This window comes from Sciurus carolinensis, chromosome 13 (assembly GCF_902686445.1).
Source record: "Sciurus carolinensis chromosome 13, mSciCar1.2, whole genome shotgun sequence".
Classification (NCBI taxonomy): Eukaryota; Metazoa; Chordata; class Mammalia; order Rodentia; family Sciuridae; genus Sciurus; species Sciurus carolinensis.
This window is the reverse complement of record NC_062225.1, coordinates 55,732,647-55,750,979: the sequence shown is the minus strand read 5'-3', so window position 1 is coordinate 55,750,979 and position 18,333 is coordinate 55,732,647. Positions and strand designations below refer to the sequence as shown.

At 51.1% G+C, this 18,333-nt stretch overlaps 1 protein-coding gene across 1 annotated transcript in view; it reads left to right on the top strand.

The window, feature by feature from the left end:
- Ttc7a (tetratricopeptide repeat domain 7A) overlaps positions 1-18,333 on the top strand; it is a 118,401-nt gene that overhangs the window by 11,641 nt on the left and 88,427 nt on the right. Inside the window, exons 3-5 of the mRNA XM_047521937.1 lie at positions 551-719; positions 13,410-13,540; positions 16,728-16,843. Of these exons, the coding sequence (XP_047377893.1) occupies positions 551-719; positions 13,410-13,540; positions 16,728-16,843 (416 nt within the window). The remainder of the gene's footprint in view (positions 1-550; positions 720-13,409; positions 13,541-16,727; positions 16,844-18,333) is intronic.

Below are 18,333 nucleotides of genomic sequence, written 5' to 3'. Positions count from 1 at the left end.
TGTCTTCTGTCCCCACTACTTATGTGACTGATCCTCCCCTGGAAGGTCCTGCTGCTGTGGAAGTAGGTGTCAGCTTTGGGGTCCTCATGGCTTTTTCTGAGACCTTCCACCTAATTATACACTTGCCTGTGTATTTGTATATGCATATAAAGACGACCCCCCAATTATAAGCTTCAGGCCCCACAAAACTTGGTTCAGTCTCTGCTCCCCACTTGTATTCAGGATGAGTGCCTGAATTCCTAAGTGCCAGATCTGGGCTGGAGCCTTTGGGTGAGAGGACAGGACTCTGTCTACAGTTGCCTGAAGTCTAGACTCACACACATGAAGCATTAGGGAATCATAATCATTTCCTTAAGAGCGTTGTGGGCAGTGGCTCACAGGCCTGGAGCAGGGGACTGTGGTCTTCAGGGAAGGCTTGCTGGAAGAGGAGGGGAGTTCTGAGCAGGGCCTTAGGCTATGGCTCAGTGGAGGGTCTTCATCCCAGGGTACCTGGTGAGGAGGGTTGGAAACTTTGGGGTAGGAGTCTGCTAACGTGTCCTTGTCCTTACAGCCACAGTACATGAGCGAGGCCATGCTGATCCTGGGCAAGCTGCATTATGTGGAGGGCTCCTACCGAGATGCCATCAGCATGTATGCTCGGGCTGGGATTGATGACATGTCTGTGGAGAACAAGCCCCTGTATCAGATGCGGCTGCTGTCGGAGGCATTTGTCATCAAAGGTAGCTGTGAGCACCAGCTTGGGCTCCCCCACCCTCATGCCCTGCTCATCCCACTCTGGCCCCCAAGTGTCTGGAGCAGGTGGCAGCTCTAGGGCAGTGGATACAGTATCCAGGGTGGGCCTGAGGGGCACCTTCCAGGTACTGACCCCTGGGTAACGCCCAGACACTGCTGTCCAGGCTGAGTGCGGCTGATGGTAGCCTGCTGCCCAAGCGGGACATCAGGGGACTCAGGTTCTCGTCCTGCTTCTGTTGGCAACCAGTTATCCAACTGTGTGTCCTTGGGCAAACTGCCTCTTGACCTTCCTTGGCCTCAGTTTATCTATCTGTAAGACAGGTTGATGATACCTGCCCTCCCAGGGTTCCTGTGACCAGAAGGAGTGAGCTGAGTTGTATAACCAGGTTGAGAAAGGCTTAACAAGTGTGCCATCGTGTTGTCAGCCTGGCTGTAGTGACTGACACTGGCTACACATTGGTGCTCAAGAGCGTAGAGGAGTCTCATTCTTCAGGTGTTGGACATCTGTTACGAATGGCCCAGGGAGAGATTGCTGGGATCCTGTGATAAACAGTTCCTGCTCTGGAGGAGCTTATAGCTTTCCCAGTGCTCCCGAGGGAACTTAGGGACACCAGGTCAATGATACAGGAATTTCCTGAGAGGGATTATGGATAGTCCAGTTGGGGAAATCATGCCATTGAACTTGCTTGAATGTGCTAAATGTTAGTAAAATCCCTGCCCTGAACTTCCAACTTCTTTCTTCCCCAGATCCATAAGCCCTGGGTTGGGCCTGAAAGTGAACCTTGGTGACAGTGAGGTCTTGGGAGCCTAGACTGTTCTCAGAAATCTTGGATGTTTGATCATCTCCCTATTTTAGCACAAACCAACCCCCAGAGAAAAGTCTAGAAAACCCACCAGTTGTCCTGAGGGGATTTGGTGCCTGACATTGGTAGAATATGTTACCCTCTTTCTATTGTAGATAGAGACATTTTTTTCTGTCTTATAGAGGAAAACTGAGGCCCAGAGAGGATACGTACTTTGCCCAAAGATACCCGGATTCATGGTGGAGCCAGGACTGGAACCTCCATTCTCTGATGCTCGCCTTGGAATATGTACACCCTGTCCCTGCCCAGCATACCCATTCACCTTCACCTGTCTCCTCTGGCTCCCAGTAAGAGTGACGGTGACATTTGTGGAGGACACTCCCTCCTTGACTCTGGCTGGACAGGCTTTCCTAGAGGTTGTTTGTCCATACCGTGTACCTCAGTCCTTTCCCCTCCCAGCCCACACTGTCCCAGGAAACCTGCTGAGTCAGTCCTATGGGCAGACTCAGCACCAGCTCTCAGGAGGGAAGGGGCCCATCCGGGAGGGTCACCCTCCCTCTTTCTGTGCCTCTGGCACAGGGCAGTCTTGGGGATGATCTTCTGTTGGTACTTGGGTCTTCTGGTCTCTTGGAAACCACTTCTGCTATGGACGCCCTGAAGTGAAACTCCCCCTTGGGTGTCCTCTGGTCCTTTCTCCTGTCAACCTGGCTCAGTACATATCGCTCCCTGTCTCCTGCTCTCTACTCTTTCCAGCATGCCTCCAGCTTCTTGGGGGAACACAGTCCTGGTGGTCAGAGGTCCTGCTGGGGAGGTAAGGAGCCAGCACCACTGGCAGGGGCTGCTGGATCGCGGGCTGTGCTGGCTTCCGTCCCTCAGTGACTGCACGTGGCCTCCCCTTGCTTGCCTCCTCTCTGCCTGTCCTCCCTGTCCTGTTGCAGTGACTGCTCCTGCTGCTTGGCATGCTAAGGCTCACTTGACCCTGCGAGTACCTGAGACCATGCACCAGGCCATCAGGTGTGCATGATGTTGACTTTCCTGGGTTTGGGAGAATCTGGTGGGACCCTCCATGAAGAGAGTGAAGGCCACACACAAAAGGGGATGAGGACAACTGGTCATTGGACTGGCTTTGTTTGAGAGCAGGAGGGTGGTGATAGCAGGAGGCTCCTGAGCTCACAGTAATAATATCCTTTAGGCCCTTGCTCCAATTCAGGTGTGCCCCCACCAAATTCCCACAAAACCCTCTGAGTTGATGTTCCTTGCATTCCATGCCACAGTAGGGAGAGGTGGCACCTGTGAGGTCTCACGGGAAGTGGCAGAGCCCGTATTTGAATCCAGGCAGCCAGAATTCTAGGCTGTAAGGAATCAGAAGTGATCTAGGCCGACTCCTCACGGCAAAGATGATGAAACCACGGCTGGCGGAAGTGAAACACTTACCTGGGACATCAGTTGGCTTGCTTTTGGGTTGAAATCCTCCAGGCCAGGCAGCTTCTTAGTTGTGTCTCTGTATGACTCTGGATGGCCTCCACAGGAGCCTCCCTGGCCTCCAGGCACTCCTGGTCTGGCCATGAGAACAGCTTAGAGACCATTTTGTGTTGGGTTCTATTCCATGTTTCCATTTGATACCACCCAATGGGTTGAAGAGCTTGGATCTTGGACACACCTGGCTGGAGGGAGAGGACAGGGCCCATGTGCCCTGGGAGAGTGTGAGTGGCCAGGTGGGAAGGCTCTGTGGGGCCCAAGTGTGGGTGTCTCCAACTTGGAGATGTTGTTCTTGTTCCAAGATTCAGGAGCAGGCTCTGGGCATCTGCCCCACCTTCAAGAGACACCTCACCCTCTTTCCCCTTTAGAGCAGAGACACTTGGCAGTGTGGCCCTCTAAGCATCATTGATGAGAACTCAGCCTTTCTGTGCAGTGGGGAGTGATATGCATCCTTGTGTTAGATCCAAGGAGCTCTCCAACTCTCTGGGAGGCTTAGATGCCACCCAGGGAGCTTGAGAGAAGGTAAGCCCTGCAGCAGTCTCAGGTTTCTGTTGCCCATGGCACATGTACATGATGTACGTGTGCATGTTTGTGAGATGAAAGAGTGCGCCATGGGGAGGTCAAGTGCACCGGGTGAAAGGAGTTTGTAAAAGGAGTTAGTGTCCACATCACATTTGTTCAGAAACATAGAAAACCACATTTCTCCCGGGAAGATAGAAAAATAAAATACATCTGTGGGAAGCCCTGTCATTTCCACATCTGAGTTGTCTGTGTTCAGCACCTCCCATTCCCTGTCCTCAAGGTTTTAGTCACCTGTTCTCAGACTGACCAGTTCCTGCCAGGAGTAGAAGGCTAGAGATTTTAGGACCTCTCTGTGCCCTTGGAGGTAAACTGGGCCCTGTTGGAGACTCTGGCTTTGGAGGAAGCATGGCTTCTTTCCAGGTCCTGCCTCTAGCACTTCCTGGCTGCAGAGGCAGCCATGCTAAATTGTCACTTAATGATGGGCCCATCTTTGTCTCCCAAGTTACCTGCAGTCCGGGGACAAAACTGAGGCCCTCTACTGCCTGTCACAATGCCACGTTCAGTCCTTCACTCCCCAAGTGCCGATTTCCCAAGTCCCTTGGGAATACCTGATCTTTGGTGGCATTCCAGCAACATAATACCCACTGGGAGTTGGGCCTCTAATGTGTGCCTCGGGGGTTGCCAGGGACAGGATTATTGCATGTGCACCACCAAGAAGCTTGTTAGAAATGTAGATCCTCAGCCCTACTCAGACCTGCTGAATGAGAACCTGTACCTTAACACCATCTGGGGTGATGTGCATGCAACGCAGTGGGGAAACGCTGCCCTGAGCCAGGCTTAATGAATGCTGTTGACCGACCTTCATCCCCACTCTGTGGGATGGGAGGTGGTGGTTGTGCCCTTTATGGATGAAGACACTGAGGCTTGCCCAAGCTCACACAGCCTGTAAGTAGTGTTGGTGGCCAGATGGATGTCTCCAGAGCTGTGTCCCGCCTGCCATACAGGAGCCCCAGAGGGTGACGGGAGAAGATTGCAGTTTCCTCCTAAGCAGGCTGTGCGATAAGGACCCTCTCTTCTCTGCACCTTCTTCAGCCCTGGGTGGAGCAGGAACTGCAGGGGTGAAGCCCTGCACACTTCCCCAGGATCTGCTTTCCTGGGGGTGGGTGTGCGGGTGGGTGAGTTGTTCAGGAAAATCTCCCTTTATGTTCCAACCTAACTCTAGCCATTTTGGGCCAGTGTGGAAGCTTCCCACCTCCAGCCCCATTCCTCAGACCCTGCTGTGGCCCCATTGTTACTTCTGCCAGTCCATTGTCCCCTCACCAAATATGTCAGAGCAGGAGAAGGCCCTGGAAAGGAAGTGTCTCTAGGCTAATTCCAGGCGTAGTTATAGGAACATGTTCTAGATGGAGCAGCACCACTGCAGTCTGGTGTGTTTGGGGTCAGGGAACATCTTTCATTTACTCCGAATTACGTGGGTTTAAGGGCCCTTCCAGGAGAGCCTGTTGGCAGTGGCACCTACTCTTGGGAAACCTTTGACTGAGCCCTGTGTTCTCAGTTCCAAATGCCCATGACTGTCAGCCCTGAATTCCCCTGAATTCCAAGTCCCTTGAGGACAGCTAATCATTTGTGTAACCTCAACCAATCTCCTCTCTCCCTTCTCCCCTCCTGGAACCCCATGTGTCCCCCAGACAAGATCTGCTCCTGGTTCCCAACATGATCTGTGAGGTCTTGGCCCTTCTTTTTGTCTTGAGCCATTGTCCTTGAGGTTCATATCCTGTTGTGTTCTGCTCTGCACGTGAATCATGGTGTCCCAGCTTCCCTCAGGTACAGTTCAGGCCCCTCCTGCACCAGCAGCTCCCTTTGCTTGTTCAACCGATAGCATCTCTCCCTCCTCCAAGCTCATGGGGACCCAGATGCTGTATGCACATCCCTGTTCTTTCCAGTCAGAGGTCAGTGAACTTCTTTTTCCAGGGGTCTGGCTTCTTGTGTTATTTCCCATGAGGTCCCACACCTAGTTCCCATGGAGAGAGTACAGTTTGCAAACAGTCAATTCAGCAAGCATCTTCAGGGGATGCCGAGATGAACAGCTAGGGTCCCTTCGCTTGAAGGAACAGCAGGCAGGTGAGCAAAACCTGTCCCTGTGTGAAGTTGCTCCAGAAGAAGCAGCTCTTTGGGTGGAGGAGATAAGCATGTAGTAACTGTGGGCAGAACTTGTGTGGCATACTAACTCCCTGGTATCCAGTCCCTGGATCAATGGACGGGGCTTAGCATCAGTGAGGTCTGTTGTTTGGAAAAAGAAACACCTGAGTTTGTTGCTTTGTAGCATATTACCGTGGCCTGCTGGCCAGGATAGTGGACTTCCCACGTAGCTGTGTTGGCCTTATGGCTGCCCCCAGCTGTGCTCCAGTGGAGGCTCTACCTTGGCTCTCAGCCTTTTGGCCACCTGACAGGGGCATTAGTGGAGTTCCCTGTGGACTGCTACTCCTGGGCAGTGCACCTCTTGGACCACTGGAGATGACTTTAAGACTTAAACAGCTCAAGGTCCTGTTTGTAGCTCCCTAGAGCTCCTAGCTGTAGGCCTTTGGGATTTGAAGACTGTTACTCAACGGCCTTGGCTCTAGATCCAGACCTGAGTTTCTGCCCTCAGAAGCAGGCCTCTTGCCTCCTGTCTGTCCCCAGCCCCCCATTTAATGGTTAGGCCTTGGGCTGGGCTGGGGAAGGTGGGGCACATGCCCTTTCCCATCAAATTGCATCTTGTTCTGTCACACAGTGAGAGCCGGGGAGGTCCTAGTGAGGTCCTGGGAGTCGGTCAGGCCTTCCCCAGGCCCAGCCTGTCTCCTATTAGGGTCCTGTCTTTCTGTCTCTCTGGCCCTACCTTCAGTAGGGTTAGATTTCCAGTTCCAATGATCTGACTTGACCGTCAGTCATCTTGGATTGTTGCACATGGGCAAAAAGGGCTCCTGAGCTATATCCCCAGTCCTTTTAATATTTTATTTTGAGACAGGGTCTCCCTGAGTTGCTTAGGGTCTTGCTCAGTTGCTGAAACTGGCTTTGAACTTGTGATCCTCCTGCCTTGGTCTCCCAAGCTGCTGGGAATTCAGGTGTGCACTACCATGTCTGGCTCTCAGGTGTCTTTTGGCTGGTGTCCTACAACTTTGGCCCCTGTTTGCTCCACTCTGAAGTGTTGAACAGCTTGTTCCTTGCTTAAATAGGGTTCACCTGGTTGTCAACATATCTTAGAGTCTGGGCCCTAGACCAAGGCAAAGTAACAAATTATCCAGGGTAATAAATTATCCTCTTCATTTTGGTCAAAGCACCAATTGATATACCAGCTTTGACAGGCATCCAGGATGCTTCAAGGCCTGCTCTTACAACATGGTGAACCTTAGCTGGTTCAGCCCCAGAAAGCCACCGCCCCATTGTCCACCTCAGAGGACAAGACAGACGGCTTTTTTCCCATCCCCTTAGGCCCTTCTGCTTCTATAACACTTGCTTAGTATGCTAACGATCTGGAGAATGACCTCCACTTCTCCCCATAAGTTCCACTGTGGCCTTTCTGGCCTTAGACATTGATGCCTAGTTTGGGGCTCGGTGCAGCTCCACAAATGAGCTGTGGGTTCCTTGAAAAGCAGCCCTGCCTGTTTCAGCCTTAGCCAGCCCTGTTCCTCCTCTGTCTCACAGCTAAGTGCCAGGGAGGCCACGGCCCCATGCTCTGGGCAGGCTTGCTGACTGACTGCGAAGAAACATGACCCCCAGATCACATAAAGTACAGCAAGGAATGCTGGGTGGTGGAGCTGCTATGCCTGGTGAAAAAAGCCAAGTTCGCTCAGCCACTGTGGGGATTGTCATGCGCAGATTCTTTTCTCCTCACCCTTCAAGGCTTTTTTCTGTTTTTTGTCATGTCCCTGTTCTCTCTTGGGTAATGTAACCCCGAGGTGTTCTGTTCTCACTGGGAATTTTATGGCTTATTGAGATTTTTAAAAATAAAAGAACACCAGGCTGCTCCCAGGACAGGAGGTAGTGTGTTTGGTTTCTGCTTTTTTGCTGTTGTTTTTCGCCCTGGTATGGCAGGAATGAGTGGTGGATTTTGGCCTCCTCCTCAAGGGGTCCATACTGTTTGCTTTGTGGTGAAAGGATGCAGCCCTGGGGTGTTGCTGTCCGGGCCCAGGGGGGCTGGCCTCCAGCTGGAGAAAGGAGTGGGCACAGTTGGGGCAGCTCGGGAGGAGGCTGGGTGTGTGCGTGTGTGCTCACCAGCCTTCGTTGGGTGTCTTCCTGGGCTGAGAGTTCCCGAACAGAATAAGATGCATCTTCTTCTGACCCGGGCAGTAGGGATAAGACGGTAAACAGAACCACAGGAGGGAGGCCATGGGGCTGGACAGGCAGAAGGCGTGTGGTCTCCCTGCCTCTTGTCCTGGCAGCCCTCACCTTCATTTTGAAGGCTACCCAAAAGGAGTCAGAGGAAGTAGAGTGTGCACAGGGCTTTAAGGAGGACATCAGAGAAGCCAGCGCCAGAACTCAGGCCCATCCCCCGGTGGGGTAGATACCTCTGACTCAGCCTTGGACACAGAGCCTGAGATCTGGAGACATCTGGTGGGTCTCTGAGGATAAAGGAAGACACATGGGTGTCTGGGCCTGGTGGCAAAGCCAGAGGACCTGGATGTAATCTTCCCTCTGCCATTCTTGGCTAAAGGGTCTTGGAATGAATCTGTTTTCCCTGAGAGAGCTCTCTCCTCCAGATCCCTGGAGAAGGGTTCAGCCCCTACATAAACTTTGTGCTTCGTCATGAGCATCACCAGAAAATGTTTCCTAAATGCATGTTATCTTTGTAATATTTCATTTGTTCTAATAATCATGGCTGCAGTATAAGCTGGGCATTGTTAGTAATCTCATTTCGTGTTTGGGGAAACTGAGACTTAGTTCTCTGTAAACATTCTGAGTTTTTTATTTCCAGTCCTTTTTTTTTTTTCTATAAGCTTATATGGGCTTTTTGAAATAAAAATAGGTTCATAGCCAGGCATAGTGGTGCACACCTATAATCCCAGCTACTCATGAGACTGAGGCAGGAGGATCACAAATTTGAGGCTAGCCTTGACATCTTAGTGAGGCCCTATCTCAAAATAAAATTAAAAATAAAAAAGGTCTGGGGATGTAACTCAGTGGGAGAGCACTTGCTTATGTGTGCAAGGCCCTGGTTTAATCCCCAGTATTGCAAAATAAGAATTATAATAACAATAATAATAATAGTTCATAAGTTCATGTTTTATAATTTGCTTTTTAAAGTCAATATTTTATGGCTCATTTTACATGTATCGCTCTAAGAAACTTCGTAGCATTTCATCATAAGGACTCATCGTCATTTTGCAGATTTATCGTGTCTCTGGATCTATGTGCTTGATCTCTTTCACCATCATAAACGATGCTGCAGTGGCTCTCCTTGAAGCTAAATTTTTGCATTCATCCTCGAAGTAGAATTATTGGATCACGAGTAACACTTTTTGGAAACTTAAATACAGAAGCCAAATTGTCTGCCTTTTTTTTTTTTAATTAAAAAAATTGTATTAAAATATAGATGTCAGTGGTAGGGAGTGTGCTTAGCATATGCAAGACCATGAGTTTGTGTGTGTGTGTGTGTGTGTGTGTGTGTGTATAAATGTTAAGTGTGCAATTCACTAAGAACATTATTATGCAACCAATCTCTAGAACTCTTAATATTCACATTGTTAGGCAACCAATCTCCAGAACCCTTCTCCTCTTGCGAAACGGAAACTGTGTACCCATGAAATAGCAACTCCCCATTCCCTCCTCCCCCAGCCCCTGATAACCACCCTTTTATTTTCTGATTCTATGAATCTGACTTCTTATAAGTAGAATCATATAGTGTTTGCCTTTTTGTGTCTGGCTTATTTCACTAAGCATAATATTCTCGAAGTTTATCTGTACCGTAGCATGTGTTAAAATGTCCTTCTTTCTTAAAGGTGAATAACACCACATTGGATGTGTATACCACATTTTGTTTGTCCAGTCACCTGTCCAGGGGCCTTTGGGCTATTCCCACCTTTTGGCTACTGTGGATGATGCCACTGTGAATTCAACCATCTCTTCCAGACCCTGCTTTCCATTCATTTGAATCTGTTCATGGAGCTGGGATTGCCGGGTCGTGTAGCTTCTTTTTCCTGTTTTGAGGAGCTGCCATATTGCTTTCCTCAGCACTGTACGGTTTATATTACTACCGTTACCCACTTTTGAATATGGGTCTGTGAGGGTTCCTCCCTCCCTGGCCTTAACGTTCCCTCCTTGAGGACTGAAGAATGAATTGCCTTTCTTTTCTTCCAGCTCTGGGGGACCCAGCTCTGGGTTTAACCCTCTCTTGGGAGCTGGCTGGGTAGTGGGGGTGGGAACGTGTCCCCTGCGTGGAAAGTACGCTTCCTGCAGCATGGGAAGCTATATTTCCACCTCTGTGCCCTGGGCTCAAGGCTCCTGGGGGTGGGCCTTCTTGGAAGGCAGCTGCCTGGGACGTGATGAGTCATCTCTGAATGAAGAAGCTGGGACCAGCCTGGTGCTCGGCCCAGACTGTGCCAGGATCAGCTCGCCTCCAAACCAAAAATGCAGAGTTCATGAAAAAGTGAAACCTCCTCTTGAAAGGGCCTCTCGTAGCCTTGTTGTTCTGGGCGATCACACAGAAAGACCCTCTTGCAGGTGGGAATTTTCTGGCTCACTGCCCACCCCACAGGGCTGTGCCACAATCAATGGGATCCTTGAGAGCCAGGCTCAGGAAGGTGTCTGCACTGTGCACCTGGTGGTGTGTTGCAATTTGGCCTCCAGTGCAGGAGTGCTCGTGGGCAGAGGGGCAGAAACCCCAGAGTTGGGTAGGTTTCTAATCAGACATTTGTGGGGAGGAGAATGGGCCTTCATAGTAGTCAGAGAACACATCTAAGGTAAAAATGCCTCTATGTGGGCAGAACTGGGAACGGGGTGGGCACCAGGCCCTGGGCTCCATCCCCAGCACTGCAAAGAAGAACAATTGGCATGTAGCAGATGCAGTTACCATGTTCTGCTGCATCAGAGGCAGGGAAGCTTGACCAGGGAGGACTTCAGAGAGGAGGTGGCTTTGCTTTGAGCTTTCCAGAAGGATGGGCTTAGAATTCTTGAAGATGCAGCTTAGTGATCCCCAAGGGGAGAGGAAGGAACACTTGAAGTACCAGGAAGGAGGAGGCCCCACAGGCTGGCATTCCTGAGTTCCCCACTTCACAGCAGCTGGAACCTGCAGGTAGCCTGCATCACCCATCCCAGTGCTGGGCCCAGAGGTAGGGCAGGAGAGAACCCAGTCTCGGTACCTCTTTCTGAAGACCACCCAAGTGCCCTGTTAAGCAGATCCATTCTACATCTCTTGGAATCAGTTGTGTCCTGACATCTGCAGTTGTTCCGGGCCAGGCCTTGCTATAGGCTGTCTGTGTCTGGAGGGGAGGGAATAGATCAGCCCTGGAATTGAGCAAGGGGATACCTACCTCCTCCCTGCCTTCTCTATTCCTCTTCCCCTTTGAATCCTCTGGAGTGAGGAGCTTTCCCCTCCTGGTTGTGAGTCATTTGGCAGCAGGACATTGACACTCAGTGACCTGGGTAACAGAGTCTTTGTGTTGAGCAATGGCCTTCACATTTTGTGCCCACCTTCCCCCAGGCCACAGTGCCCTGACCTTTGCATCTAGTCACACCCTAGCCTGTCTGAGGGCAAGGTCACTGAATCTGTATGTGTTGAAATCCAGCCAAGAAAAGCAGTAATAATTCCTTCCCTGTGTTTGCAGAGCACTTTGTACTTTGTCAGACTTGATCAAACTTGTTATTTTTTTACCCAACCAGTGAATATTGTCCAGTACCTACTATGTGACAGGTGGGAGAAAGATGAACACCATTGAGCTGATGCCTTGAAGGAGCCTACAGTCTGGTTGAGGAGACATGTGAATAAATAGTTTAAGAAATAGTGAGGCAGGAATATGTATAGACCAGGGATCACAGGAGGGATTGGAATAGTTAGTTGTACCAGGGTGAATCAGGAAGGGCATAGAGGAGGCACCAATCAGTGAATCAGAAGGAGAGCAGTACTTTTAGGTGAACTTGGTGGACAGTGCATTGTAGGCAAAAGGAGCAACTGGAACAAGTCAGGAAGCCATGTCTCAACCCAACAGTTGGGAGTAGGAAGTTGGGTATGGATGTGGCAAGCAGGGTGGGAAATTAGAATGGACAGGTGACAGGGATTGGTCTTGGAGGCCTGATATGGAGTATCAGGAGTTTGGACCTTCCAGCTAGTGGTATGGAAACTTCTAGAAAGATTGCCCGGGGAGCAGTGTGCAGGATGGGTTAGAGTGGAGTGAGACTGGAGGCAGGGAGGTCAGTTAGGAGACCAGTATGATCATCCACTCAAGAGAGCCTGCCTGAAATGAGGTGGTAGGAGGAAGGGGAGGGGAGATTGAAAACGTTAATGACTTGGATTAATAGTTGGATGTTGGAGCTGGTAGGGCAGGATATAATTGAGGATTGCATTCTAGGCATTCCTTCAGTAAGTTATCTCGAGTACCTGTTACACGTAAGGTACCGTATGAGGCACGGAGATGAGAAAGACGTGGATTCTGCCCATTGGGAAGTGATAGTCCTGGAGGCAGCATTTCCTACAGGCTTACATTAACTTCAAGCAACAGAAACACAATTCAAACTAACAAAAGAAAAAAAATGTGGGGGCAGTGTTGCCTCATACACTGGAAAGTTCAGGGGGTAAGAGCTTCAGGCAAGGCTGCATCTAGTTGCTTAATGTCTTCAGGAATCTGTCCTTTTCCATCATGTCTCATCTTTACTGTGTGGCCGCCTTTATGTGTGTGTGTGTGTTTATATGTATTGTTTATATGTAAACAATGCTTTCTGTCTTTAGTTTTTCCTGATTGGTTTGCTTAGGCTCTTTTTTCTTTTTGGCCTTGGATCTATACTTTATTAGTTTAAAAAAAAAAAAACTTACTATGGTTAAAAAAAATTTCCTGACATAAAATTTATCATCTTAATCATTTTTTAGGTGTACAGTTCAGTAGTGTCATCTGTGCTTACATTGCGTAGACTCCATTTGAAGACGGGCTTCCTCTAACATTTCCAAGCTAACCTCTGGTACCAGCTTAACAATCCCAGTGGAAAAGAGTAGCAGTTCCCTGACAGGTTCTTATTGGCCCTGACTGGGCCATGGGCTCACTCTTAGCTAATCACTGTGTCCCTCCTCTTTGGCTTAGACTGCAGAACGGGTGGTGAGAGAGAAAGCACGTGTCATTGAAGGATGGGATGTGGTTGTTGGTGAGGCAAAAACAGCAGGTGTCCACTAGTAGAGGTAGAACCTGAACACAGGTCACCTACACAAGTTAGAGACATTTGGTTGCATGAGAAGGGCACATGTAGCGTGCTGTGTGACCTGAGCGCCTGCTTGTGGGTGCAGGGCTGGGGATCATGGTGGTCTAGGAAGACCCCAGTTTGCCCACTCAGGGCTTTCAGCTAGTAGGGGAGGGAAGAGCTGGCCACCATTACCAGTCTACAGCGTAGAAAGATCTGAGCATCTGCAGGGTGGTGGTTTTCTTCTAATAACCAGACAGAGGGACAGGAGTTGGACTGAGTTGGACAGTGTGAGTCCCCATGCAGGGCTTGGGGGCCTTCTCTGCCCATTGCTTGCTCCCTGCTGCTGCTAATACCACCATGGCTTTAGCTTCTCTCCCCTTCGCAGACCTCCACCTCCCACTGGCTGCTCCAGAGCATATGTCCCCTCCGGTGAGCCCAGCCTGGGCCCATGGGAAGGGCCTGGAGTTGGGGGTCCTGAGCAGGGCAGGTCTCAGGTCTCTCTTCCTCCCACAGGCCTCTCCCTGGAACGCCTGCCCAACTCCATCGCCTCCCACTACCGCCTGACCGAGCGGGAGGAGGAAGTGGTCGCCTGTTTCGAGAGGGCCTCCTGGGTGGCTCAGGTGTTCCTGCAGGAACTGGAGAAGGTGAGCTGGGGACAGTAGCACCTGCAGGCCCACACTAAGCCCATAGGTCACCCTTGTGCAAATTAAAACAAAGGACCTCCCTGTCCCTCATGACGGTCAGCCACATCAGTAGGAAGATGTAATGTTGAACTTCTACTAGAATGAGACTCTTTACCACCGGAAAGTTGTTTTAATGAATAAATGGGTCTCTGTCGTCTGTGAGGGTTCTCCATGGTGAACTCAACTTTTAGGAGCAAAATGTACAGTATCTGGTTCACCCCTCGCATCCCTGTAAGGAGGTCTTCTGTTGATTCCTGCGGAGTGGATGAGACGTAGAGCTAAACCATGTGCCTGCCACTCTCTCCTTGGAAGGGGTGGTCAGCTGGTCCTTGCAGTTAGATGTCCTTCCCTACTCTCAGGCCTGGGGAAGCACCTTGCTGGACTCCCAGGGAAGGTGGGATCTTGGGGCCCATTCCCCTCGCCTTTCAGAGGTGGGTAAAGAGCCGGCCAGCAGGGCTCTTGGCCCCCAGCTCCCCTGGGTGGGCCTGTCTTGACTGTCTGCAGGTAGTCCATTCCAGGTGATGGAGCACCAACCCTCCCCCTGCTGAGGGGCTCTGGTTTCCCAGGGTAGGGGGAGACAGGCAGGGAAGAGAGACCCTGCTAACACATATCAAGTCCCTGCTTTTGCGTCCGGCACTCCTCTGAGGACCTCACTCGCATTCTGTAATTTGACCCTCATACTGACTAGACGAAGTAGGTACTGCTGTTATTCCCATTTTACAGATGAGGAAAGTAAAGCTTGGAGAGGAGTTAAATGGCTTGTGGAAGTTCATGCAGTCAGTGAGTGGCACTGGCAGGAACGCTGGGGTACGTGGCTCTGCCACCTGTGGGAGAGGCGAGGGGGCGTACCTCAGCCTCTGCCTCCCGGAGACTTAGTAGACGGTAGATAGCAGGTGCTCTGCAGAGTAGGTTAGGATTGGCACCCCGGAGGAGGAGGTGGCCTGAGCTGAGAGACCCCTGAGCCTCCCCTGCTGTGGCCAGTGGCCGGAAGTCAGCCCAGCAAGTTTTGGGGATGGGCCTTTCTGGAGGAGTCCACCTCGGGCCAGACATGCCCCATGCGCTGGGATTCTCAGCCTCAGCATTACCGACCGGGCAGTTGGGTCCTTCTTTGCTGTGGGGGCTCTGTGTGCTGTAGGATGTCTGGTAACTTCCCTGCCCTCTGTCACCTGGTGTCAGCAGCACACACCCCCAATTGTAACAACCAAAAAGGCCTCTGAAGACTGCCGAACGTCCTCTGAGGGTCAGATCACCCCGTTAAGAGCCACTGGCCTGGTTCCCTGCCTGATTGGACTTAGGAAAAAAAGAGAGGCGGCTGCAGATACAGGTCCCTGCAGCAGCAGAGGCCACCTGAAGACTTGGCCTCCATGTGACCTCCTTAAGGTCACTGGCTCACTGCCAGAAAGCAGCGTTTTAGGGACTCTCTGCATTCGAATTTGCATTTGAAGGAAACTTTTGGAAACAGATGACGTTTTCTACTCAGCTGAAAGTGGAGGCTTTGGTCTCTTTAAAGGAATGACGTTGGTGAGCTATGCTATTGTCCAGGGCTGGAGTCACCACCTGGTGACAACAGGTGAACAGATGGGCCCCGATTGCTGGTATCCCAAGTCAAAGGTGGGCCATAGAACTCTGCTTCTCAGAAATCCTGTGTGTCCGTCCTGATACCCAGTCCTAACTTCTGAGGTTCGTAGGAACTCTTAAATCTACTTTGATTTCTGAGAGAGGAGTTGAAGAAGGGCTCATTTTCTTTCTTTTTATTTTATTTTTTTACGTTATAGATCAGTAAAAGTGGCGTACTGAAGGCCTATCTTGGCACGACTGGGTGACCCTGGGATGCGCTGGTGTTCCATGGTGTATGGCAGGGACAGTGCAATGCCTGGCAGATGGAAGGCACTCACATGTGGGATGAATTAACCAATAAGGAGAAGTGGCCTGAACTCAATAGCCGGCCAGACTTGAGTTTGAAGTCCAGGCCCACACAGCTTTGTGACCACGGGCACTTTCTCAGCCTCAGTTTCTTCATCTATTAAAAAAAGCACACAGACCCAGCCGTAGAGGACTATTGTGAGGCTTAAATGAGGCTTTTGGTGGCTGTTCCCTTAGTTTCCTTCCCTCGCCTCTTTTTTTACTTGGGGTGTGGTATGGGCAGCAGTGGGACTCAGGAAACAGCCCCTGTCCTGCGGGAGGGGAGATTTGCATGCAGAGAAGGGCAGGGACCCTCTCTCTCTCTGTCTCTGCTCAGGCAATAGTGCTGTCTGTGTAAGAGGGACGTCTCTGCCTGACCAGGAACAGACGGGGACATCTGCCGGTAGGGAGAGGAAAAGAGTGGGCTCAGCCTGACTGCCCGGCTCTGCCACCCACAGCCTGGGTGGCTGGGGAAGCAGGAGCACCATGCATCAGTGTTCTCACCTGTGAAATGGGGATGATGACAGTCCAACCTGAGAGCATTGCTCTGAGGACTGTTCAGCAGATCCTGTTAGACAGGAGGCTTGTGGGCTTCCGGCATGTGGATGTGGGGAGGACATTTTAGACATGTTTTTGTTTTGTATTTTTGTGGTGCTGGGGATTAAACCCAGGGCCGTGCACGTGCTCAGCAAGTGTTCTACCACTGAGCTGCATCCCAGCCCTGAGACTTACTTTCTTTTTTTTTTTTTTATTGTATACAAATGGGATACATGTTGTTTCTCTATTTGTACATGGAGTCAAGGCATACCATTTGTGTAATCATAGATTTACATAGGGCAATGATGTTTGATTCATTATTTTTTTCCCTTCCCCCCACCCCTCCCACCCCTCCCTTCCCTCTATACAGTCCTTCTTTCCTCCATTCTTACCACCCTCCTTATCCCTAACCCTAAACCTAACGCTAACCCCTCCCACCCCCCATTATATGTCCTCATCCGCTTATCAGTGAGATCATTCATCCTTTAGTTTTTTTGAGATTGGCTTATCTCACTTAGCATGATATTCTCCAATTTCATCCATTTGCCTGCATATTCAAAGGGAGTGGGGTTGAGTTTTATCTGAGCATTGCATAATGTGCCCTGAGGCAGCTGGGGCTGGGGTGGGCGCCACCTCCTGCAGCTGGGCTGTCACTCCCCAGGCCTCTGAACTTTGACACAACAGCTCTCCCTCTCTGTTCTCTTCTTAGACCACCAACAACAGCACCTCACGGCATCTGAAAGGCTCTCAGCCAGTTGACTATGAGCTTACCTACTTTCTGGAAGCCGCCCTCCAGAGCGCCTACGTGAAAAACCTGAAGAAGGGGTAGGTCGCCGCAGCCCAGCAGAACCTGGACCTTTCTCCTTGGCCGGTGCTTTTGATGCTGCCTTAGCTCTGGGCTGGCCTGTGTGTGTGTGCGTGTGTGTGTGCGCGCACGTGTATGCATGCACACTCTCCCGAGAGGATGGAGCCGGGCTGGCACATGTCACATCTTGTCTGGCGGGTGTGTGGAAGGGCTGAGCTTCAGAAGGCTGCTGAAGCAATACAGGCTGTGAGCCTGGGGGACACCACTGAGGAGGAGGCAGGAGTGGCTGCCTCCAGAGGGGAGAGTGGGAGCCAGGCCTGGAAGGTAGTGTTGAGGGCACAGGGAGGGGGGGCTGGCCTGGCGCTGGCCTGCTGTCGTCCCCTGTCCACGAGGTACCGGCAAAGCCATTTTACTTCTCTGAACTCAGGTACTCCAGAAACCAAATGGAAAGGCTGGTTCTTACTCATTCCAACTTCCAAGGAATAGGAAAGGGAAAGACGGTGACTGCAGGCCTGGCATCATTTCGGGGTTCCACTGCGAACCCGTTCTGCCCAAGCCCTGGGCACCATGGTGCTGGGATGCCTGCCTTCGTGGTTTGCTGCTGGGTGAAGCAGGAACCCCTCGGTGAATAGCGGAGGGGTGGCTGGAGTTGGGTGCCAGGCCAGGAGTGGTAGTTTGTGGCACGCGTTGGGTGACAGTGGCTAGGGAGGGAGAAGCTCCAGAATCAGGAGGGCACTCTGTAGGCAGGTGTCTTGCGGACTGGCATAGCTCGAGGCCACCCTGCCTGCTGCAAGTCCTCCATCCGGGCAGGCCAGGGGTTCCTGTCTGTCTCTGTTGCAGGGACTCTGGGCCCCCTCAGCTTCATCCTCCACAGACACTGTGAGCTGGGGCTGGAGGGTGTCATTGGCAAGAGGAGGAGATGCATGCTGACTGTGGTCTGTCCCCGTGGGAGGAAAAACTTGTCCCAGGCCTCAGCTTACCTCACTCAGCCCTCATGAGTGTCGAGGTGGGATGATCAGGAGGTGGGATGACCCACTGACTGCTTGGAGGTCTCCGAAACCTGGCTGTCATTTTTGGTATGGTTTACTTTGTTAAATTTCACTTGATCCATTTTTATTTAACCTGCTTTTGAATAGATGATTCTTATGCATAGTTATCTGTATATTGGGAAAAACCAACTTACTATTTTCTCCTAGTCTATTCTCAACACAGACCATTCTGTGAACCACCCTCACCCACAACCTGTTCTCCAGCACCAGCTGGGAGGGGTCCCTACAATTCAGTTCGGTTCCGACACTAACCAGCATTAGCTCAGGTCCCACAGGCTGTCCCACCAGAAGCCACTTGCCAGAAGCAGGTTATCCATGACATCTGTCTGACTTGGCTACAAATTAGAGGTTTCCACAACCCCATCTCAGGCTCCATAATTTGCTAGACCAGTTTACAGAACAAGGAAAACACTTCACTTCCCAGGTTACAGGTTCCTATAGAGTGTTACAGCTCAGGAGCA